Source organism: Cystoisospora suis (assembly GCF_002600585.1).
Source record: "Cystoisospora suis strain Wien I chromosome Unknown contig_1272, whole genome shotgun sequence".
NCBI lineage: Eukaryota > Apicomplexa > Conoidasida > Eucoccidiorida > Sarcocystidae > Cystoisospora > Cystoisospora suis.
In genome coordinates, this window is record NW_027154072.1 from 7,263 (window position 1) to 33,036 (window position 25,774).

General features: G+C 45.7%; 1 protein-coding gene across 1 annotated transcript; it reads left to right on the forward strand.

Moving 5' to 3' along the window:
* Positions 1-25,774, forward strand: CSUI_003006 (leucine rich repeat-containing protein; the record flags this gene model as incomplete). The annotated part of the gene is made up of 13 exons (XM_068063204.1): positions 1-7,894; positions 8,393-8,658; positions 9,510-11,017; positions 11,497-13,908; positions 14,402-14,511; positions 14,765-14,850; positions 15,354-15,773; positions 16,900-18,466; positions 19,243-20,641; positions 21,385-21,607; positions 22,417-22,593; positions 22,892-23,017; positions 23,196-25,774. Coding segments are annotated over exons 1-13 (18,723 nt in total), but the record flags the coding sequence as incomplete, so codon positions are not given.

Sequence of the window (25,774 nt, forward strand, 5' to 3'; positions counted from 1 at the left end):
CTGAGAGAGGTTCCTCACTTCATCTTAGCAGTCTTCCCCGTCATGTGGGGCCGTATCTTCTTCTCCTCCGGTACTACGCCTTCAGAGGAGAAAAGAGAAGAACGAGCAGCCGCTCCTTCTCTTTCCCCCTTGAACCATCCGCCGACAGGTCCCATTTCAGATTCCTTATCTGGGTCGAATGTTCCGCTGTCTGTTTCCTCTTCACCTACGAGTTCTCCATCGTTTGTGACACCTTCATCTCCTCCCCAGCCCCTTCCTTCTCCAGCTTCTTCACGTGTATTAACTTATCATGATATCTTGCAAGCTCAGGGACGTTCAGCTGATCCTTCTACCTCTTCAAAGACAGTCCCGGTACCTTCTTCAAATCGGGTTAGGAGAGTTCCTTCTCTCCTCGGACCACACCAACAGCGCCAAGCATCTCCATCGTCTCCTTCATCACGTCCTCTATCATCTAGGGGAGACTCCTTCCTGGGTCCGACTCCTCTCTCTAGTCCAACATCTGGCCATGTCGACGCTACACCGCGTGAGAATTCTTCCTCCTCTTCTGCGTCTTTACTTTCCCCTCGATGTCATGACGAAGATGTCTATGGGAGCAAACAACGTCCCGCCGATTCTTCATCTTCGAGTACCCTCCCCCCTCTCAAACCTTCACACGACTCATCCATCTCATTAACTCCCGCCGGTTCTTCTTCTTCTTTGCCTTCTCTTCCTCTTCGCTATCTTCAACATCGGTTTGTCTATACATGTCCTGAGTGGGAATCTCTCTCTGGGTCTTCTCTCTTCTCCAGTCCTACTTCATCGGCGGGAGACACACCACGGACACCCGGTGAGCCCCTGTCCTGTCTACCTGATCCAGACGGAGGTCATAGAGGTACTCCTTATGCTTTTCAGACGAATTCCTTTCGATCCTTCCGACAAAAGAACTCTCAGGACACGAATGTTCAAGCATCCCTACATATCTCGTCCCCTTCTTCATCTCCCAACTCTCACCTCCTTCTCCACTTACCTCTACGCCGACCAGGCGCATGTGTTCTAATTGATCAGACTATTGAAGACGTACATCCACAGCCCTCAGCAGCTCGACTTCTCAACTCTTCTCTTGAGGAAGAACACAGTCTCGGTAAGGAAGTCTCTCTCTCTCCTCTTCCTTCGTCTACTGTGCTAATCACTATAAGAAAATCTTCGCTAAGAAAAGGAAGGATTTCGAGCGATGAAGATGAGAGAGAAGACGACGCAGACTCCGTTCCCAGGGAATCTGACGATGGAGATGATGGAGATGAAGAGAAGAAGCTCCCAGCTGCTTCTGTCTCGTCTCTTTTCTCCTCTCCTGAACCGCACTCTACCGACAATACCGCGACAAATCCTTTAGGTGGAGAAGATTTTAACACAGTCTTAAATGTCCAGACATGTCAGCTTGCTAGACATGATTCAACTGGTCTCGGTCATACAGAAGAAGATGGAGGAGGAGGAGGAAGTCTCTTTGAAAGAAGAAGACAGTCTTCTCTTTGTTCTTCAACTTCATCATCTTCTTTGTCTCCTTCTTCTTCTTCTTCTAAAGCAAGAGATCTTTCTCAGGGATGTGCTTTACATGTTTCACGATGTAAGGTTGTAGATGGCAAGATTATCAAAGAAAAGAAGAGGAGTGCGAGTAAACAGAAGACTCGACATGGGGGGTATGAGACCTTCCCCCCCTCTTTATCATGTTGTCTTAGCCCTGATATCATTTCTGGGGTACCAAAGACCTTCTCGCCTTATATTCGGGAACTACGTGCATCTAGCTGTGGTATATCGATCATTTCTCCTGACTTTTACTTTCTCGTTCATAGGAGAAGGAGGGAGAAGGACACGAGGGAGGACGAGAGCCACAAAGATAGACCGTGTGACGGGAGTCAAGATGGCTCTGTGAGAAGAAGAAGAGATAGAGATGGCATTAAAGGCTTAGAAAGAGAAGATGAAGCAGGTCCAAGTACACATGAAAGGAGCAACCGAGAGATTTCTCCTTTACATGAAGGAGAAGAAGAGATTTCTGATCAGAAGAGAGGTAGCAGACGAGGCAGTGATCTTCTCGCTCATGGGGGACGTCTTCAGGGAGAAGCAACAAGGCGAAAAGAAGAAGAAGAGAAAGATAGACATGTCTACCAGGAGAGTCATGGTCGTGAGAGAATGATGACGATTCCTAGTGGAAAACATGAAAGAACAGGGGGAGATGAAAGGAGAGAAGGCGGAGTCTTAGAGACACACTCGCTCATCCTAAGAAAAGAGATAAGACCAGGTTTCTTCTCTTATCTTCCTGTCCTTGAATTCTTAGATCTTCGCTGGAATAACCTGAGCTCCCTACCTCTCTCGATTGCCCATCTAACTTCCCTTCATACACTGCTTCTAGATGGCAATGCTCTCACGTCTCTCCCTGTTGTTCTTCTTTTCCTCCCTCACCTTAAGATCTTAAGTGTCAGTTCAAATTTCTTAACGGCTTTTCCTTCACTTTTCTCCTGCAATAAGATAGACGGGGAAAAAGCGAGAGAGCGCGGCATCTCAGATTCGTCGCCACTGCACCACTCGTGTCCTTCACCTTTCTTACCAGGTGCCGGGCCCGGGGGGGAGAAGAAGGAGGGTCTTAGTCAAGGGGGGGGAGGAGAACAAGGAGAAGGAGAGAGAGAGGAGAATAAGAGGAGTGTAGGTCTGAATGCTATGAGTGCTCATCGAGGAGCATTAGATGGCGGTCCCAGTGGAGGTCCTAGTATGAATCGAGGTAGGCGATGTATACGTCTTAATTCGGTGGATGTAGGGGGGATGAAAAGTAACAAGAGTGATCTTCTTCTCCAAGAGAGAGAGAAGAGGAACAGACGAGGTTTCTCTCCTGATGTAGATGACGATGAAGAAACAAGGAGAGAAAAGAAAGTCATCATGGATTGTTTAAGATCTCTTAGTGAGACGTCTTTGACCTCCTCCTCGTCGTCTTCTTGTTCTCCTCTAGAAATCTTACATCTCGAAGCGAATGCATTAGGAGATGTTTCTTTCCTTTCTTCGCCTTTCTTCTCTCATTTGCGTGAGGTGCATATACACTGTAATAACTTCACACTTATACCTCTTCGCCTCTATCAACAAGGACACCCACAGAACCCCCTGACTGAGCTTTCTCTTGACTGGTTAAGATATACATCACCTCCACTTCCTCGGCTTATACGAGGAAGTCAACTTCGGAGATTTCTCTCACGCCTTCAAGCTATAGAAACTTGGCTGCATGCACATGCAAGAGACCTCAAGAAAAAAATCGAAGACGTCCTTCTACACGACGTTTCACGTGGTGAAGATGCCCGTTCATCGTTGAAGAAGGGAGATCTCTCTTCTTCTAGTTCTTATAGTATCCATCAATCTAGAAATACAAATCTTCCCTCGGCGGGGATTGTGTCAGATATAACATCAAGAGGAAGGTATGAAGAAGGAGAGAGACAAGGAGGAGAAAAAGACGAAGAGCAACGCGGAAGAACTTGTGGATGTGAGATGAACCATCACCTTCCTTTCTCTTTCTTTTCATATGAGGAAGAATTGTTACTTACCGGTGGAGGGGGAGGATGTCATTCTTCATTGTCTTCTCTTTGTTCTTCATCCTCTTCTTTTGTCGATTCATCAGCATCGATTCCTCCTGCCTCACCCCCCCCTCTCGCACCTCAGTCTGTAGCAGCCTTAGCTCCTTGGGTAGGTGAATGTTCCTCATCCCGTCAAGATCACCTTTCTGGGTTGAATGAAGAGACTTCGCATCATGTCCACCATCCTGTATCTCCTTCGTTTTCTTCTGATTTCTCTTCCTCTTCTTCTTCCTTATCAAAGGCATGTTCCTGTTGTATTTCTTTTCTTGAATTCGTGTACTTCTTTTCCACGGATGAAGATGCTTGGGTCTGTCCTCCTGTGTCTTCTGAATCTTATCCGCGACTTCTCTCTGTCGCTCCTTCCTCTTCTTCTTCTTCTACGTGTGAGCACGACAAGATCTTCTTCTCTCTATGTATCCAAGAGATACGGCTAGCTGTATGTCGGTGTATATGTAGCGATATATCATTAGCTAGCGATTCAAGAGGAAGAACAAGATTGCATGTGGCAGCCTTAGAGGGACATGAAGGTGTAGCAAGAGCTTTAACTCGTGGAGGCAAGTCAAGTCTCTATTTCCTTGATGCGGATGGCTGGTCGCCTTTCTTTTTATCTATCAAAGAAAAGCAATTCAATCTTGCTGTCTTTCTCACTGAAGAAGTGACCTTCTCGCTGAGACAACGACGCCAGGAGATTGAAGAAGATCTCAAGAGAAGAAAGAAGAAGAAAAAACAGCAGATGATTCCCCTCCTACTGAGAGAGGATGAGGAGATAGACGAAGCTGCAGGACACGAGGAAAAGATACGGAGAGATAAGAAGAGAGAACTCATGAAGCACTTCTTGTCTATTGACGATGAAGAGCCCACGCATCAGGGGAGAGGAGGCAATAGGGACGACCTGACAGATCAGAATAAGGGGAGCGAAGAAGAGAGAGAAAAGCCGCTGCTGAAGAGTCTTAGGAAGGAACAGATCACATCCGCTTCCCATGTGAGAGATGCTATGTTGACGGGGAGAAAGACAGGGGGAAAAGAGAAAGAAGAAGCGCTTCCAGAGAGACAAGCTACTACGATAGAGGAGATACAACAAGACAGTCTCCATGAAGAGAAGAAGAAGGGGGCGAAGAATAGGAAGAAGACATGCTGTTCTTCTTTCTCTTTTCATCAAGGTGAAGATCCCTATGACGATGCGAAGGATGAAGGATGTGTGATGTTCCTAAACAAGAATGGGGGAGGCCTTCAAAAAGGGTATCTTGATACATCTCTCATTCATTCTTCTGTTATTTTACCTCCCCGTTGTTCTTCTTCTTCCTCTTCGTTTTTCTCTATGGAATCTTTTTGTCCTTCTTCTTCTTTTTCATTTCTCCCATCTCAACTAGCTCTACTAGACACCTATCGTCTTTTGAACGGAGGGGCAGGGATCTATGGAACTCCGCTTCATGTAGCAACAGTCAACTTTGACTTTCCTCTCTGTTCTTTCCTCTTGCATGCGGGCTGTGATATCACAGCCGTTGATGCGGACGGCAATTCTCCTCTTCATGTTCTCTTCTCTGTCTTTGATCGAGGAGGAGGTGGGGGACCAGGAGATCTCTCGGATACTCTGAACAGCTCTTCGTCATCTTCGTCGCCTAGACGGTCGTCGTCTTTCTTATCCAAGCCATATCCAAGGAACACTAAGCTCAGACCCGCATGCTCTTCACGCTCCCTTCTACTAGGGGACCATCACTATTCTCATACACCACTGATCTATACACGAGACTCGTCTCTTCTTCTCCACTGTGCGAAGAAGATGAATGAATGCGAGGCGAAGACGGGACAGCTGACTCCTTTGTGTGGGTGCCGAAGTAAGGATTACTTCTCCTTCTTTTCTTTCTCATCTATTGGGTATGCTTCACATGCTTTTCCGACATCCCCCTTCTATGGCCAAGATAAACATGTCTTTCTGTCTCTTTCACGGAACGCTGGAAGTAACGGAGGAAGAGGGGGAGAAACTGCAGTCGGGTATTCTTATGGACACTCATTCTCATCGAAGAAAAGAAGACAGTTCCTTAGATCCTTGAGCCGTTATAGTCGTCTTCGGCTTCATTTCCAAAGATTGCTAGGAACATCGATACTCCCAGCAGCGATTGAGGTCGGGTTACTTCTCATACATCATCCTCGAATCGATGCGATTTCACATCCAAGTCGTGTAGCTATCTCTCTCCCAGCCTCTGCTTCTTCTTCTGCTCTTTCTCCAGATGGGGAGATGAACTCGAAGTGTTCTCCACAAGAGCAAGAAGAAGCCTCTCAACCTTCACACCTCAACAACCCACCTCCTTCTACACTTGGTCAAGAAGGACTAGATACTCAAGGACATCTATGTCCTTCTCGTTTTTACCCCTCTACCACTCCACCTCGACCTCTGTCACCGAATGACAAGAAAGTAGCTTCCCTCTCCGATCAAGGCAAAGCTATTGCTCCCCCTACGTCGTCTTCTCAGAGAGCTTCAGATGCCTTCTCTATGCATCATCCTCCTCCTCATTCTTCTTATTCTCTTGTATCACCGCCTGTCATTCGCATGTGTCTGCGTGTAAATCAGCTCAATAACGATCTATGGGGTCCTATACATCTAGCCGCCCGACGGGGGCAACAGCAAGGCCTGTGGTTTGTCAGAGAGCTTCTTGAAGTGACTCATCCGAAGTGTAAGAAAGGAACCTGTGTGCATGCAGAGAGTGTTGATTTCATAGCAGCTCCATCTGTCTTTACTCGAGCGGCCCTGTGTCTACGGGAACATATACGTGGATCGAAGACGAAGAAGACGACTAGTGAGTTTGAAGGAATGCCTTCTCTAATGGAGAAGTTCCTTGGTATGACTCCCACGCAGAGTGATGGCGAAGTGTATTCTTCTTCCACGAGGAATCAAGGGGGGTGGATGAGAAAGAAGGGAGGAGGAGAAGACGAAAGAAGGGGGGGAGAACAAGAAGAAGGAGACAGGAGAGAAAGGGGCGAGAGTAGAAGAGGGTGTAGAGGTAGAGATAGGAATCTTCTTCCTCTAGGAGAGAAGAAGGGAGGAGAACAACAAGAGAGGAATGAAAGTGAAGATGGGAGAATAGAGAGAAGAAGACGAGGACAGTCAGAAGATAGTAGAGGGGGAAGTCCACAGATGATCAGTCATTATCCTCGAGAGGGAGAGAATTCAGTGAGAAGAAGACATGAAATAGATTACCATGTTGTCGGACTGAATTCTCTACTTCCTTCAGGGGGAAAAGAAAACCGGGTCGTGAAAAGTGAAACTTCTTCGACAGCTATCAATCAGGAGGGAGGCGACTCTTCTAGTACGACTGCAAGGAAGGAGAGGAAAGAAGAAGAAAAGAGATTTCGAGGAATAGCTGAGAGTCCGTCACCAGGTGTCTCAAGAAAGCGATCTGTGAGTGCTGATGCTATCTCTTCTTCCCCTCTCTCCGCCTCAACCAGTCCACCTCCCGCAGGTGTATCTACACCCTGTGATAAGGAGAAGGATAGAATGATTGCCGATTCAAAGAAAGATCCAGCTTCTTCTTCTTCTGGAGTTCGGAAGGAGAACAGTGGAGGAGAGAGACAGGGAAATGAAGCGAATCCGTTTCTCTCAGCTTCATCTCGACAACAGAAGAAATTGCCTGGAGAGAAAACGAAAGGACTAAAAGGAAGTTTGGCAGAGGAGATCCCTCAAAAGATTCTCAAAGATATTTCAGGGGACAGTTCTTGTGACCAGTGTGGTGTAGCACATCAAACTACCTCTTCTTCGGGTGTACGTACAGCAGCATCTGGTATGAAAGATGTAGAAAGAGGAGGAGGAAGAAGAGATGGCAATGAGCGTTCATCGTCTTGCGGTCTTGGTTCTACGGAGGCGAGCGTGTTACATGATAAAGCTCTCATCTCTATTGTACGTGGTCACCGCTCTTGTAATGAAAGAGGAGGGGGAGAACAAGAGACTGATGGACCTTTGTATGAAATAGAGGGGGAAGGGAGCATCGTCGGTCCTAAGCTTCGAAATGAAGTTCTTCATTTTCAAAGACATTCAGCAGCATCATCTGCAGCTGAAGCCCTTCAAATGGCTGTTTTTGCCATCTTCTTAGGACCGCATGCAGCTGCCTTGGATTTCTTTCCTCTCTCACCAACTCTTCTTCCTCCTGGATTTCTATGTCTTCTAGGGGGGGGAGAAGGAAGAGAGGGCGGTCATAACGCTAGTTGTGCTGTTGATGTTCTACAGCATTCTTTGCATACAAGGGTATGCCCGTTTACTTTCGATCTCAACCTAAGAGGAGGATCACATTTATGGACGCCTCTTCACCTCGCAGGTCAGCTCTTCGCTTTGGATCACCATTCACTTCTTCACCCACTTCTCTCTCGCCTGCTTCTTTCTCTCTCGTTGTGCGAAACAGAACAGCTTTGCAACACCCTGTCCCTTCTTAGAGAATGTTACTTTCTGTAGGTGTTGAGAGGGGAAGGGGTAGAAACGAGATAGCCATTCACTCTCTCCCTCTGTAAGTAGAGATTTCTGTCCCAAAAATTACTTCATGGGAAAGGGAAGGGCGGGATCAGATTCCTATCATCACTCGTGACGATACTGCCACGCTGGCCATGTCTCCATCGAAGTAAGGGCGTATCTGTCTACTTGTCTCTAATCTATCTATCTATCTAACTAGGCATCTGGGGAAGACTGAAAGAGTTGGTGTGTAGCTGTAGCGTCCCTCTGTTCATACCCCATCTCTTTCATTCTTCTATGGGTTCATCGAAGGGTGGAACCATAACTCCTGATGTCCTTCTTTTTCTTTGCTTTTTCTCTCCTTCTTTAGCTCACTCAGGATCGTTCAAGCTCGTGCAGCAGCTCTTAGACGGGGGAGCACATGCCGGCATTGTGAATCGTCTAGGGAAAAATAGCCGGGCTGTAGCTCGAGGCTCTCATCAGCAGGCTATTGAGCGTTTCATTCAGCAACAGGAACAACTTGATGCTTGGAGAATCACTCATCGAACTGCCAAGTGTACGTACAGCTCAGCGTCCGGAAACACTTCTCCGTTAGCTCTTCAACTGCGAGATGCATTTATACGTCTACGCGTAAATGTATGCATGCTGTTGGAAAGCACACAACAGTAGGGTCTCCCTTTTCGTGTGGAGTCGATTCTTGCGTCGTATTCGGATGGATACGGGTTCAACAGTAGCTTTGTTTATTTATGTAATTTGTCCGGATCGGCTCAGATACCTAGCCATATGCTTAGAGTCTCATCCCTGTGTCTGTCCACATCGCCTGAGGGGGCCGGACAGTTAGACGCAAATGGTCCCTCGTCTGCACACAGGACAGCGCGTACATGTTTGTTCCTAGAGCATATACAACATGCGTCTCTCTCTTCAGGTATCTATCTATCTATCGCTGAGTTCGAATGTAGATATATTTATGTCGGTTTGTAAGGCATGTAGATATGTAGAGAGATCCCCTGTGCTGGTCGGGTCTCCTTCGACCTGCGTGACTTTGTCTCAGCATCCCTCAACTTGGCGACCACCTTGGCTAGGGGTAGTCGAGGTCTCATAGCATCACCGGAGGGAGCTAGCTATTTCTAGACACACGTGTCTACTTACATTCTCGACATGCGAAGACTTCCAAGTCAGTCCTAAGGATCTCCTCACTCTTCTGCTTCTTCCTGTCTTTTTTACATCTACATCATTAGCCTCCTCTCTTTTTGATTGACTGCATGAACTTTCCTCCAATGACCTTAACTCCGGGGATGAGTATGAAAACTAGAAATGACTTCGATTTTAGCTAGCTAACTAACTAGCCATCCCGCTCACTGAGTAAGTGCGGTTGTCTGCTCATGCGTCCGGACAACTAGCTTTTCTACCATCTCTTGTGGGGTGTTCCTTGTCTCTTTTTCACTCTCATGTCTACCTATCCACTCCCCCCAGCCTGCTTCGTTAAGCGATTCGGAAGGCGTCCTCGTTTTTCTCTTCATCACCATCGTCATAAAAGGAAAGGAGAGACAGGGGAGAAGAAGAAGAACCATGGCTGTGATGAGGAGAGTTCAAGATTTAGAAATCTTGCTTTCAGTGATGGACATTGCCTTTCGTCATCTCTAGGTGGCGAGAGAAAGAAGGAAGGGGGAGGCGAAGAAGGAGAATCGAAGGAAGTCTCTGATATGAATGAGAGATATTATGAGACATCGTCAAATAGAAAGATAGAAAGTCGCAATAAGAGTCAGCAGGAATCTTTCAGAAATTTCCTTTCTTCTTCAGGTGGAGGGAAGGCGAGAAGAAGTTCTTTTGTTTCTTCTCCTTTATCTCCGTCTAGCTTTCCCCCTTCAGCTAGCTCATCCTCTTCTGCATCATCGAATAGTCGAATCGATCCACTTCCATCGACATCATCTACGTTGTCTTCAGATGAACTTCGACCTTCTCCCAACATCGGTTCCTCTTCCTCTTCTTCTGTCTCCACCATTCCTCGCCCAGCCCACGACGGTCTCCTCTCCTCCATCCTTCAAGGAAGGGATACAGTCCAAGAGAAAGAAGAAGAAAAGAAGAAGAAGAATAGAAAGACAAGCTTGGCGCTATCACCAACGATCTCGACATACGACAACGACAGTCCAATAAGAGGAGAGTTAATGAATGAAGGAGAGCTCTTTAACGATTACACGTCGCTTACAACTTCAAGTGATCCTTCATCATCCGCTCCCTCTACAGAGAAGCTAAGAAAACAGAAGGGCTCCTCACAGACACAGGAAGAAGAAGAAGAAGGCCTAGAAAGGATAGAGAAGATGAAGGAGGGAAGGAACGCGTCAGGGTGGCATGAAGAAGAAAAGAAGAAAGTAGAAGAAGAAGAAGATACGGTAACGAGAACAAGTGCATCTGATAAGACATCTGTCTTCTGGCAGCGATTGTATTCCATGCCTCTTCATCTCGTATCGAGTATAGTCGAAGACGTTACTAGATCTCTCTCTCTTGAAGGAGATGAAGACTTACAACTCCCTCCGGGAGACGCTCGACAAGGTGAAGAGAGGGACCAAGAGAAGACGCGAGAAGCTGAGGAGAACAACACGAAGGAGAACAAGGTGGAACGGGGGGAGAACAAGAGAGATGGTAAGGCAGAGTCTTCTCAGCTCGGTGATCAAGAAGATCAAGATGCTGTCTCCGGGAATGGTAGGAGAAAAGACGAAGAAGACGTGAGGAGGAGTTTACCTGGAAGAGAAAGAAAAGAGGAAACTAAGGACAGATATGAGAGAAAAGAAAAAGAAGAACAAGAAGATAAGAATATCTTCTCGAAAGTCAAGCAACGTCGTCACTCGGAGGGAAAAAGAGACTTTGAGATTTCACCCCCGGGAGAAGAAGAAGAAGACTCAGGAACAACGACAGACGAAGAAGAAGAAGGAGAGGAAGAAGAAGAAGACCAACAGGGGCATGGGAGTTCTTTTCATACAGCTCACCCACAAGAATCGTAAGTCGACGTGCTTCATCTTCCATAGAATGAGACTGAAAGCGGACACCTACGTGCTTGCTATCTAAAAGTATCTAGGCAAGTACAAGTCTATCTATGCTTCATCGTACTACATCTAGAAAGAAAGGCGTTATACGTCTTTCTTTCTATCTCAGAGACCGTTCTAGTGGTGTATGTGAAGGAGAAGAATATATACACTAGGTGATCTGCATGTCTTCTCGATGAAAAATAGATCTCGGCGGTAGAGACACTTCACAGATTTCTATCTTCCTTATAGAAAGACTTGACTGACTCAAGCTCATATCATCCACATGTCATTCATGTAGCCATAGCATCATCTGATATCCTTTCGTACCTTTCTCACATGCACGTCCGTCCTATTCTCTTTGATCAGCTCGGCAGTCGTCCTTCTCTTCTCTCTTCTTCTTCTTCTTCACATCGTGAATGTCTTCATAACTTGCGTCCCGGTGTCTGTACAGCTTATCATGTCCCCTCTTTGGATCAGAACGACAGAAACTCGGGGCTTTCACAGGGAGTTCGATTGACCTAGGACTTCATGCTGCTTTCAATACAGCTCGATTTCTTTCTTCTTCTCCCTTTTCCTCTTCCTCTTCTTCTCCCCCTCTTCTTCCTCCTTGCCCTTCTATCTACTCTTCTCTCCTGCCGGAACATCGAGAAGCAGACCCGAATCACACGCCTGCCTCATCTCCTGATTCTTTAGCACTCCTCTCTTCTTCTTCTTCACCACGATCGTCTTCTTGTGTCTTTCCTTTTCTTTCTTCTCCTTCTCCTCTCTCAACACTTGCGATTGATGCGCTCCAAGCATCAGCCCTTGAAGGACCTCCTTGTCGTTTGATCTCTCTTCTATCCCATGAGGGAGTGACTGCCTCTCTAGCAGCTTTTCACCCGCTACGTATTCTATCTCATACCTCATGGCTGCTTCATGATAGAAGCTCTCCTTCGTCGTCTTCTTTTCATTCCTCTCATGCTCTTTCGTACTTCTTCTCGCCAGCAAACCGTTCTTTCCTAGGGTGGTCAGACGACAGAATAAGAAGAGAGGGAAGAGAAGAAGAAAGCGAGAAGGAGAAAGAAGATATGAAGACGATGAGAGACGATCGGGCTGCTGACACCGATGAAGGTGATGTTTGGATTAATAGTGCTGTGACGTGTAGAGAGGAGACGACGAAAAAGAACCGTCGTGATGTATGTACACCTGTCCAAGGTGTAAGATTCTCTTCTTCTTCTCGGAAGATAAGAAGTTTGTCGGAAGATTCATGTGAAGGGGGAGAAAGGGGATCAAGAAGGAGGGAAAGAAGGACTTGCAGTGGGTCTCATAGAAGAAGCTGTTCTTCTTCTTCAACACCGGCCAAGAGGAGAGAGAGAGAAAGACTGCCATGTTGTAGACATACCTCACGTCAGGCATCATTATGTAGAGAGGAAAAATGGCGTGACGGTAAGAAGAGAGATAGGTTATCGCTACTACTTTTACTACTACTTCCTTCCCTAGGAGGCCCTCAGCATGAAAGTGATGGGAGATATTCTTTCTCTCATCGTGTAGAGCTCATGAGAGATATGTTTGAACGAGAGGGAGAAGAAGATCTCCTTGACTTTCCCGATATCTCCTTTCCGTATCGCAGAGAGGACAGTCTTCTGTGTCGCCTAAATGGAGAAGATCTTGAAGATTTAGAGATGATGTTCTATGCTTCGATTCTCCCTCCACCTTACACTTGCCCGCAGGAGACTCACGAGAAGAAAGATGTCAAAGAGGAGAATTTTGTATCTCTCTTAAATACTTCTTCTTCCGCCTCTTCTTCTTCTTTCTCTTCCTTCTCATCCGCATCTTCAAGTGACGGAGAGTTTCTGACCTCTTCCCCGTCTTCTCTTTCTTCTTCTTCTTTTCTTCTATCATCTGATCGTCATCGTCGCCACAGCACATCTTCATCTTCTGTACAGGAAGAAGAAGAACAAGAAGGAAGAGAGAGCGATTCCCAAGCAGAGGAAGAGAACTCCGCCCTTGGTCTGCATAGCCGTAAACCTTCAGAGGGCGCTTTTCTCATCCGATTCTCTTCTCGAGAAAGCCAGGTATTTAGAAGAGATGATCCTGCTGCTGTAGAGACAAGAGGCGTTTCGCTGGAGCCTTGTCATTCTGTAGACGACCAAGAAGATCGGACAAGAGCAGGGAGAAATGCCGGTCTTGAAGGAGGGGGAGACGGTGTGGTTGATAAGAGAGAAGAAGAGGTCTCCAGAGAGAAGCGTGAACAGGGGGAGAAGAAGAAAGGAGAGGAAAGAGAGAATAATGCGAAGGTTCAGGGCCATGACGATAGGAAGAAGGATGAGATAGAAGGAAGAAGAAAAACAGAAGCCCAAGAAGAAGAAGACAGGGCTAATGAAACAAGAGAAGAGAAGAAGATGAAGAGGAAAGGAAGAAGAAAGCCTCCTCACAGTCTAACAAGGAAAGGCTTTCTAAGGAGAGCTGATCAAGGTATCTTCTCAGGGAAGAAGTCGTCTTCTTCTTCTTCACGTCAACAGAAAGAAGGAGAATGTGGAGATACCCCCCCCTCTTCTTCGTGGTTTTTTTCAAGGGAAGAACAAGAAGAAAAGAAGGCTGAACTGGGTCTCCTCCTAGGAGATGTCTCGATGCTTGAAAAGAACATCGGCGATGGTGATGGGAGACAAGGGGGGAGTCTACCGTGGAAGGTGTTTCTTGAGAGATATCAAAGACTCCTAGGCAAAGAGAGCCGAAGTTCGCAAACAACAAGACGGAGAAAAAGATCAAGAGGAAGAAGAGACCTCGAGAAAGATCGAGGGACTTGGCCTCTTCTAATGTGGACTGTAGCCCATGGCAATGAAGAAGCTTCGATGCTGATCCTTGACCGCTTGGATGCTTGTAGGTCAAAATACAAGAGATGAAAGAAAAAGAACGGAATAGACATCTCTTTCTCATCCTTCTTCTCAGCTCCATTTCTTTTCATGAACAATCTCGCTGTCTCTTCTCTTCTTCTCAACATGTGGAGGTGTTTTTCTTCTTCCTTTCTTTGTCCTAAGTTGTCATCATCAGGCACCTCCTCCTTTATGCCTTCTTCCTTCTTCTCATTCTCCGTCCTGTCTATTTATCTCTTTTCATTCTCCGTCTCTCCCAATTTCTTCATTTTCCATTCATTACTCACACAGTGTCTTCAACAGACGCAGACGTGAAGACAGATAGAACCAAAGAAAGAAAGAAAGAGGCGATAGGCATGTCACGTACTAGATGATACAGCATCGAGGCTCCCCTTCCCCGTCGACGCTGAAAGATCGACAACCGAGAGAGAGAGGGAGAGGGAGAGATGCACGATGCACGCGTGACAGAGTAGCGGCTTAAGGGTTCGGACTCTCCGTATTCAGCTGGACTCCTCTCCAAATAGAAACAAAAAGAGGAGAAGAGGACAGCTTAGTACGAGATAGAAGTCTGATAGACCAATTCATCGATATCATCGGAGATCTTGCTCTCATCGGTGGATCTTACTTTGATCGATTACACACGGGCTTTCTTATTCCTACAACTCCTAGTCATGGACTACTTTCTTTCATCTCTCCTTCTCTAATTTCTCCTCTCTATGATTCTCTCGGAAGTCTCCATTCCTCACTGTCTTGTCTCGCTTCTTGTGTATGTTTCTTCTTCTCTAGTTGGCACATGCCTCTCTCTTGCTCTCCCCCCCACTGCCATGGTGGACCGTCTATCTTCTTCTTCGTGTTGCAATTTTGCAGGTGAAAGAAGACGGGCTCTCCTTGCGCGGACTCCTGTGTTTCACGATTCGCTTCTTCTTCTTCTTGTCCGCGGCCTTCCTCGGCAGGTAGGGAAGTCTTCATAGAATCTGGCAGTGTGATACAGAGAGAAAGAAAGGAACGAAAGAAAGAAAGAAAGAAACAAAGAAGTGAAGGCTGAGAAGAGAGTAGAGAGAGAGTGTGTGTGATGTGTGAAACCTTTGCTAAAGAAGGTAGAGTGTTGAAAGCATGAAAAGAAAAAGTACAAGAAGGCTTTTCTTCGACGTCTTTACATAGATATATGTATATGTATCGAGATATACATTCTATATGCGCGTGCATACAGTACATATATATGTATGTATATATCGATGTGTAGGTTCGAGTAAGTGAAGTCTCTAGCTGTGATCTCTATCGGCTATAGAGCTCTATTCCATTCCAAGGTATCTATTAGGGGCAGGACCATCACTAGCTTCTCGTTTATATATCATACATACACCTTTCTTTCTTTCCTTCTTTTCGTTCTCTTTCTTCTTTCTTTTCACTTCTCTGTCCCTTTCTCTTCTTTCCTTTCTTGTGTTCTTTCTTTCAGGATCGTCTTCGTGGACTAGCGTGTCCTTTGCCTTCTATAGGTCGACAGAATCTCCTTCATCTTTTCATGCAGTTGAACGTCAATGGAAAGAACTCATCTTTCTCTCCTTCTTCTTTTCCCTTTCCAAAGAGAGAATATCCTTCGAGAGAAGATAGAGAAGAAGCAGGGACAGATCCAGATTCTATCCCGTTTGATGTAGGGAGACTTCTACTGACACAGAAGAACAGTGAAGGCGTCTTTCCGTTTCTCGCTGCCTGTTTCGAGAAGGACTTTTCTCTTCTTTCTCAGATGCTTTCTTATTGCTGTCGATGTAGGTGTGAAGATACAAGGGAAAGACGAACTAGTGCAAAAGGAGGAGAAGGAGAAGAACAAGAAACGATGGATAGAGAAGGAGAGAAGAAACAACTGACCTTCTCTGAGGTATGATTACATGCACGGCTGAAGGGTCGAGAGAGAGAAGAGGAGAAAAACTTCGCATTAGGGGAGACTCTGACCATGACAAAGAGAATGGCATTCTTCTCTCTCTATCTTTTCACTCCATATGTATATGTCTATACCAGCGCATATAATCTCTCTCCGCATGTATATGTACATATATAGGTATGCACATGTATGTATACATGGATATGTATGTATGAATCTGTATGTATGAGGGAGGGTGTGCGGAAGGCGAGGTTGGAGTATGTAGAGCAGTACACCTACGGATGTATAGGATCTACTTAAGAGAAAGGGAAGCCCCTAGAGAACTAACTGCATGTACTGTTGGTACTATTCTTTCGATTTCTCTATCTTCTTCTACCTCTCCATGCATGCGACCTCTCCACCCTGTGGATGCCCGACGTCTCTTTCTTCTTCTTCTTTCCTATCATCGATAAGATCACACAGTTCAAAGGAAGGTGAACGAAGAAGAAGAACGGATCTGATTTATCGTAGTCTTGGTGTGTATGTCTCTCTCTTACTCTACTTTGTTTTGTTTCTTCTTGCTCATCTATCCATGACTTAGTGAAAGTCCTTCCTATGCCGTTCATCGCCAGTAACGCCAGGAAAATTTCCTGGCTTGGAAAAGAGAGAGGAGGCTCTTCACTCCTTCCTCTCCTCACGTCTCTTTGATCTTCTGTAAAGCTTCGTTACCAGAAGCGTTGATACTTCTTTCCTCGTCGTCTTCTTTCTTGCCATTTTCACTAATTGCAATAAATATGTCCTTCGCCTTGGTTAGGCTATCTCCTACTATCTCAATAGATACATAGGCACATAGATTGATAGATACATACACGGAGAGCCTCCATAGAGAAGTACGGCGAAAAAGCTTTCTTTCTTCCTCTCACTCACATCCCTTCCTCCATTGATAGTGCGAAGGCTTTAGACTCACGCCTAAGTGAAGCTCTCTGTCCTATCATCTTCGAATACTTCTTCTTCTTCTTTCTCAGAGTGTTTCACCTCAAATCTCTCTTTCTGTCTGTCTTTCTTTCCTTCTTTTGATGATCTTCTTTCTTTTCTTTTCTCTTTGTTCTTTTCCTCTTTCTTTCTTTGCTTTCTCTTTTTGCAGATGAGATCTTTACTTTTGTGCGTCATGATGGCTATAGAGACAGGGAGCTATCCCATGCTTCTCTACTTTCTCTATCAACCCTATATATCTGGATGCCCTTGTTATATCGAAGCTTTTCATCCAGCTGGTCTTTGTTTACATCGTTCATCGAAGAAACGCCTTCTTCTCCCCTCTCCTCTTCCTTCTTTATCGGAAGAAGAAAGTACTAGAAGAGAGTCGAACTCTCCTTTCTCTTTCTCTTCCTCGGCTTCTTTTCTTGAAGAATGGATAGAGCCGAGAAACAGCCACGAAGATGACCAAGAGAAGAAAAGGAAGAATTCCGGTGGAGAAGACGCCGTGAAGGAGAAAGAGAAGAAGCGTAAAGGCGAGGGAAGTGAGAATAATGAAGAAGAAGAAGGCCGAGAAGGAATGGAGAGAAAGAAGAGAGAAGGGGGAGAACACGATCATGGGGGTGAGAGAAGAAGATCAGAAGAAGAAGAAGAGAAGGAGGAGGAGGGATTATTAAGAGTTGAACAGGAGAAGAAAGCAAGTATTTTAATCCTCTTACGTCTTCAGACGCTTGTTGTGGCGATCCAACGTCGGGATTTCCGAGCGATTTCTCTCCTCTTTAATTCAGGCTTTCTCTCGCCTTCTCTTCTCTTTACAGCGGGTGTGCTTCTAGAGGAAGACAGGTATGAAAGATATCACACTCGCGCCCTACAGAAGAAGGTAGCTATTCAGATCACCAAGAGGAGGCTCTTAAGACAACGCCAGCAGAACCCTCATCGACCTCTACAAGAAGAACAAGAAGAAGAAAGAAAAGAAGAAGAAGAGATGAGAAACAAGGAAGAGGCGAGGAAGAAGAAGATATCTGAAGGAGAGAAAGCTCTCGGTCGAGAAGGAGAAAAGGAAGAGGACAAGAAAAAGAAAGAGACAGGAGAAAGAGAGATGAAGAACTCAGGCCCCTCTGCCGTCTCTGACGCTCCAGGTGTCTATAGACGGAGATACTGCGTCAATCTTCGGAGAATTCTGACCCTTCAAGCTATGCTAATGAACTTGAGAGATTTACTCCTTAGACGGAAGGGGAGAAAGAATGAAGAAGAAAGAGAAGAAGAAGGAGAAGGAGAAGAAGGAGACGAAGACAGTCGTGGTGAAGAAGACGAGATGAAACACATCCAAAGAAGAGGAGAAGAGGAAGAAGAAGGAGGAAGAACAAGAGATGGAGAAAAGAACACAAAGAGGGAGAAGAGGAATACAGATGAGTCTAGAAAGGCAGGTTGGCTTCATTCCCTCTCTTCGAAGGGGGGGATGAACTCAAGAGAAGAAAAGAACATCTCTTCTTCTATGGTGTGTGACGGGGAACGCCCTCATGAAGAGGCCGACCAAGAGAAAGCCCAAGACCGTCTATTGTCTTCTCCTGTACATGAGTATGAGAGAAAGAGGAAGAAGACGAAAAAGAAGACAAGAGATAGACATCATCTCCTAGTATCATGGCCTGATATGAAGAAACGCGTTCATGAGATTCTCATGACAGTTATTCTCAAAGGAAGGAGAAAGACGCTTTCTTCCTCGAGAAAAAATTCCGATGGTAAGATGAGACAGAAAGAGAGGGAGAGAAGAAGGAGTGACGGGGGGGGGCAGGACAAGGGTCTTTTTTGATGTATTTCCACACGAGATTCTGCTGAATGAATGTGGAGAGTTCTTCTGCATCTTTCTTAGTCTTCTGTCTGTCCTTCGCTTGGTATACATGTGTATAGAAACCTACACGTCATCGGTACCTGGCTCCACCTCTCCCGCTCTCTGTATGTATACCTTCGCACGTATGTAGGTACATACATCACATACGTGCGTACATCTCTCTTCGTCTCTGTTGGGGTGCATAGGCTTAAGAGCCTACTTTTCAGGAACACCCGCAACTACTACCGTCAGAGCATCCCATAACTTTCTAGACAGATGTATGTACGCATATACTTTTCTGAATATGTATGTATGTATGCATATGTGTATATGTATGTATGAGGATGTATAGATGGTTCGATATGACGTGATAGTATAAGTAGGTTTTCTACAACTCTTTTGTGGCCCGAAGGGATGTGATTCTGTTTCTTTCCTCTCTTGTTCTTCTTTTAAGTTGCTTGACGTGTACATACACTCAAATGAAGCAAGCATCCACCTATGGGTTTCCAGGTGTCTCTATCTCTAAGCTACGGTCTTGCCCATAAAAGGCGTCTGATAGAGGTACATGGGTATAGATACACATAGACCTTCCCTCTCTTCATATCATTCCCTCTTTTTGACTTACGAACTTCTCATCCCCGCTTTTCTTCTTCCTTCCTCTTTCTTCTTTCTCTTTGCTTGTGTCAGGTACACCTGCTGAAGAGGATGACGACGTCCTTGTGTCTCTTCTTAGAGCACATCTTCTCTCTGCTCTTGATACTCTTGAAGTTACTCGGGCGTCTCTACACTTCTCAAACAACTCGTCGTCTCCTCTCATGGGAATTGATGAAAAGAAGGAGGCCCCAACTAGCGCAGAAGTTAACAGAGAATCACCTGTTCTTCAACTATCGACTGTGAAGGAAGATGATAGGCAAGGAGAAGAAGAAGAAGAAAGAGAGAAGAGACAGTCTCTTAATCTTCCCTCTCCTCTTCGTGCCTCCTCCATATCAGAGACGAACGAAGATCTTCATTCTTCGTCGCAGGAACCCACTCGAACGGCCTATAGCAGTGAAGAGCCTACGTCAAGTCATCCAGATGCTGATATTAATAATGATAGTAGTAGCACTCATGTAACACGTCAACATCAGCACCCTTCCTTGCATTCTCGCAACTCTTCTTCTTCTTCTCTTGCTTTGATGGGTCCTTGTTCTCCCCCTCCTTTCTTTCCTCTTGTTGCTCTGTCAAGAATGGTAGCTACTTCGATGGCATTTGAAGGAGGAGTTGTGCAAGGAATAGAAGATCTTCCTCCACCCCTCGTCAGTTTCTTTAATACATGCTGGTCATGTGGAAAAAAGTCCGATGTTCTTACAGCATCCTCATCATTGTCTTCTCGTCGTTCTTCTCTCCCTCTTCCTCTCTCTCTTTTCCTATTCTCATCATCTTCTTCTTCCTCTCCTTCTTCAGGTCTTCCTATCTATCCGTCTTCTTTTTCGCATCCTCGTCAATTTGCTGCAGGCACATCCTTCTCTCAGACAGATGGTGCTTGTCCTCCTTCTTCATTCGCACTTGGATCAGAGGGGGGTCCTTCGATTGAAGGTGTCTCGTCTCCTCCAGTTCATCCAAAGAGGAGATATGTTGTGTATTCTTCGGGAGGAGATGCCGATCTTTTCTTCAATGCTCTTGGAAAGAGACATCGTCGGACCTTGTTAAAACAACAGGGGAGGACGACGGTGCCAGAGAGTATACAAAAACACCTCGGGTGTACATACACCGTAGAAGTTGAAGGATGTGATGTTTCGTCAAGAACTTGGGGGGTCTTGTGTCCGAGTGGAGACAGCTTGGCTGTGATTCCTCGGGGAGGATCTTCTCTTGAAAGAAATGTCAACGATTCTCAAGGAGAAGAAAAAGCAACAGCCTCGGGAATTCCATTCAGTTTTGGAGGATTGAAAGGAGAAAATTTTTCTTTCACAGGAGGTTTGAGAATAGCCACCACACCAGGTGTAGGGGGAGGTGTACTACGAGAGGGGACTGCATCAAGTCAGTTCTTTGGCGGAAGAGCCAACTCAGGAAAGGGGCTCGAGACAGGTGAAAGCGGAGCTTTCTGCGAGTAAGTTCTTCTATGGATGTCGATGGAGATCTTTCTCTAGTCGGTCTCTGGTGTGTAATATCTTCTCACATACTGTATATACATGTTCCGTCCCCTATCTATCTATCTATCTATCTTTAATCTCTCTATGTCTCTACGTATGTGTTCATGCCTTCGTGTACTTACCTATTACTTGGCCGATCTCTCTAGGTGTGGTTGAATTCTCTTCATATTCGTTTGTAGAGGAGAGTCGAGAGGGAGTGAAGCATGCAGGGTTCTACGTCATTCTGTCGAGTTGCTCGAATGGTCTTTCTCTGCTTAACACTGTGACCGATGTATGTGGATGGATCGCTTCCCCAAGAAGTCGCTTGCCTCTTCTATGCTCGAATTGCTTTGTGATCACAAAAAATATCTTCTGTCCATTCACGTCTCCACTAGACTCCTACGCACTTACACCTCCAGCGTCGTGCCGAATTGAGGTGTACGTACACTCGAGCCGTCTCTCCTCCTTCTCACATCTCTCACTCATCACCTCAGTTCTGTCTACACCTGGCATCAGCATGTGGGGTGTTGAGATGTTTCTTCTATGCAACTCCTCACTCCTTCCTTCTTTACCCGAATACCTAGAAATCTTCAGTCCTGCTAATTTCTTTGTCTCTAGATCAAGTCATGTGATGATAATGCTATATCGGTTTCTCTCCAATCTTTCTTCCTCTTCCCTCTTTCTTTTGCTGTCTTTTCGCCTCTCTTGTTTTTCCCTTCAGCTGTTGCGGTTTCTTCTTCTGTCCATCGTGTCTTGTAAATCTTCACGAAGACTTTCTTCGACTTCTTCTACTGCAAGAAATTGCAGTTTACCATCGCCCGCAGCCTTTGTTCTTTCTTCTCTCTTCCTCGCGCTCTGATGAGTCTTCTCTCTCTGTTTCTCCTTTTTCTTCCCCTCAATCTGGTGGGAGATGTATGACGGCAATGGAATCGACTCTCGCTCAGGTAACAATTGATTCTCTTTGGACAGTCGCTCGTCCTCTCTTTCTCTTGTACATCCATTGGCATTCTCTGCCTCTCACGTCCTAACTTATGCTTTTTCTGTATTAGAGGGTCACCCTGCTTCTGGTCATTCTTGTGCATAGCTTCACATCCCTATGTATCTAGATGAATCGATAGATACTACGTGTATAGAGAGAGAGGCGATTATGTACATATGAATATATATGTGAAGTTGGTGCATATTTGCATATGTATGTCATAGATAGACAGACATATATGCACTCCTACATACGTATCAACATATATTTATATATACATAGGGTATGGTCTCTGCTAGTGAGACTGATTCCTTCAGACTCAAGCAACACTAGACCTCTCCACGCTTTAATGAAATTGCGTGTTGTCATCCTCCTCTTGATTTGTTCGACGTCAACCCGAAGAGATCCGTAAACACTGCGGCCTCTCGCTTCATTCCTTTCTTCACGGCCATTCATTTGCCATTTTCATCGTCCTATCTCTGTGTAGCGAAGAAAGCTTTGAGCCCCTCTCTCAGGTGTATGTACAGACAGTCTTACTTCGATAGCTGCAGCCCCCGCCATCCAAACAGAATGAATGAATCATTGGCAGTAAATAAAGTGTCTCGATCGAGATCAAACAAAGAAGATCTCTTCTTCTCTTCCTTCTTTCTTTGGTAGACGAAACAGAGGTCGTTGCAGGAGAGGGAATCGGAGAGGAGTAGAAGAAGAGGAGTACTTTACCCGTCTTTCTCTCGTGATTGGATCGAAGATTTCTTTCTGTTGTTTTTCCTTCAGAAGCTGAAAGGCGCAGAGGCAGGACAAGAGGATTTAGAGATTTTGCTAGGATGTCTTGAAGAGAGAAGAAGAAGAAGGACAGGAAGTCATACGAATGAACAGAAAGGAGGTGCTCCACTTGTCGCCAAATGTGTAGGGGATTGTGACGTTGACGTCCATGAGCCTACTCCACCCGATGTACGTACACTCTAAGTTGCTCTTGCTTGTCATTCAACCTCCATCGAGTAGCTTCTCTTTGCCTTCCTACATGTGTCCATAAACCTACACATGAATTCATACATTCCCACATCAATACATACACACAAATATACATATGCACACATACATACATATACATACATACATATACATACATATACATACATACATATACATACGTACATACATACATCAGCTGTGATGGGGTCTCTATGCTCAGCGTACAATGTAAGTGGCTGCTTCAACCCTCACGGTATTTGTTTTTCTGTATATATAGGGTTCTACAGGAGAGGGCCGGCCTTGTACCTCGGAACATAGTCAGTACAGTAGTTCTAAGTATAACTCAGGGTGTACATACACTAGAGACAGCGACGAGGTACACGGGGGAGCAAGGAGGCGTCAGGTGTGTGTATAGGCATGTGGATGCGAATGAGGGTGCAAATCTTTCTTCATATACGGAGAAACCTGTGACGATAACTATATAGACGGCGCCTTACTTGTATTCCTGTGCTGAACTTTTGTCTAGTATTTATCATTCTTCCTTCTTCTTTCCATCTCTATCTTCTTGGCTTTCTCTTCAGAGCCATTCTACGAGTGACGTTGTTTCATCCAGCCCAAGCATTGTCGATCTAACTGTTGTCTTCCCTTCATCCTCAACAAAGACCGCCTTTCCTCCCACGCCTTTAGCAGGTGATCTTTCGCCTTCTTCTTCTCTCCAAGCTCCTCATCCTCGTGAAAAGATAGGTTTCCTTACTGAGTCAACTCATCAGACTCCCGTTATGGAAGGAGACAAGGAAGAAATGGAAGTGATACATGATAAGCGCCAAGTCCCGTCTTCTCCGAATATAAGCCAAAATGACAAAAAGGATAACGGAAATGAAGAAGAGGAGCATAAGATAAGGGAAAGTCAAGAGAAGAGTGGGGTGGCATCCCAAGTGATTTCTCTTTCTCTCCCTCTTCCTTCACAGGCAAAACAAGCGTCAGATCAAGAGAGTATGGTCTTCTCTCCTGCGAGTGCTGCTGGGGTAGTAGGAGGGCAAGAGAATTCTCTCAATGCTTCCTCTTCCACATCTTCATCGGGATCTTCGCCTGTTCCTAATCTAAATGAAGGAGAAGAGCATCGACAGGATCACGTCCATCACGAAGATGATCGTCATGACAAGAGCCATGGTCGGCAGAGTCCTAGTCTACTAGGAGGGGAGAGAACAAGTGGGCGATTCCGCCGTAAAGCCTCCAAAGGGAGAACATCCTCTCATCATGAATCAGAGCAACCTTCTCCTTCTCGCCCTCCACCTCCTCTTCTCCAAATGATCACAAAGGAAGATGGAAGTCATGCTGCTCGGGCATCTGGCGAATCTTCTTCTTCTTCTCCCTTCAAACCTTCTTCAAGACTATGGAGATTAGGTACACCTACAGGAAGCCAGAGTAGTAGTAGTAGTAATAGTAGTAGCAGTGGTGGTGGTGGTAGCAGTAGAAGAACGAAGTTATCTTCTGTTTTCTCCTCATTCTCGGATCATCTCAACACGAATAGCTCCCGTCATCCTCCTCCTCATCATACCCCATCGAGCCATGCTCCGCCCCTCCCTCCTACATCCCATCATTCCCCCTCATCCTCTTTGGTTTCTCCTTCTTCTTGTTCTTCTTCTTCTTCACCTCTTAAGAAGGTGTTTCTTCCCTACCATCACCGGAGCGATGAGGATGAAGCCCTTGCTTTACCTTCCTCTTCGTCTGGGGGAAAGAATTTCAGTCCAACTGCTACTCCTACGGATCGAACTCATCTCTCTGTTTCAGATAATACACCGATGCAAGGTCAACACATGCAAGGGAGGAGCGAAGAAAGCCCTCACGAAAGCAGTCATAGTAGTAGCCGACGTCTCTCAGGGCTTCGTCGGCGCATCTTCACAGGCTTTCTCAAGAAATCCGGTTCTGGGGGGGGGACCTCTCATCGTAGCTCGGATACGACCGTGACAGGCCCAATAAAGAGAGAAGAAAAGACACCAACAAGGATGATGGAAGAGCGTAGAGACTTGCGTGAAGAAGATGGAGATGATAAGAAGAGCATGGATGGGGGATCATCCAGGAATAGACAAGAAGAAGAAGATAGGAGAAAGAAGCCTGAGGGGGGGGTCGACGGAGCTAAACAGGATGACTGTGGGGAGCTGGGAGAAGGAGGGGAAAGAAGAAGAGGTAAAACGGGAGGAGGAGGAGGAGAAGAAGAAGAAGATTGGAGAGATGAAGAGGAAGAAGGAGAATACGCTGGGAGGACGGGAGGTCCTAGGAGCGATCAGAATGTCCCTTCAGCGTCTTGTTCTTCTCGTAGCATGTCTTCTCCCCGTTTATGCAATGATAGCAGCCATCAGAATGAAGAAAAGAAAAGAGAGAGATCTCCTTTCCTACATGTACAAGAAGAACCTGTTCTTTCTCATCTATCTCAACCTTCATCGTTATCTCCCTCTGATACGATTGCACGGCCTCGAGGTTGCTCTTCTCCTATACATACCAGTCGTCACCCCCATCATCCAGATATGTCTTGTGTGAATGATTCTCCTTCTATCATTCTTTCATCCTCTTCGAAAGCTTCATCTCTTCTGTCACTTCCTTTATCAAAAGAGATGTCGTCTGCGTCTCTTCGAAAGAAGAAATCGATTCTTGATCAGCTTCGTCAACAAAAGAAAAGGCAGCAGGCGAAGGAAGCTGCAGAGAAACGCCAGGTAGCTCTTCAACCCTTCTTAGGAAGTCGACGCTCTTCTTCTTCTTCTCTCTTGAGAACGCGTAGACGGAAAACACAGCAAGCAGCGTCATCCTATCTTTCTAGGTATCAACATCGATTACCTGCTTCTACTGCCCCTACTATTCCTATCGACTTTAATCTCTTTAGTGCCCATGCAGATGAACAGACTCTGTCTCCTCGTCTATTGGAATCGATCAAGCAAGCACCGCCCTTAGGAGATCAGGAAAGCGAAGTGAAAAAGACGACGGTGAAAATGCTTTCTCAGCCTTCTTCTCCCATTATGTCAAATAGAGCTTTTTCTTCCACGATCAAAATGACAAAGACCCCCAAGGTCCCTCAGAGACAAGAAGGGGGTGGAGGTCTTATAGTACGGGGAGATGGAGACGGCTTCTACATGCAAAGAAGACTCTCTCCTCCCAGTAATAAAAC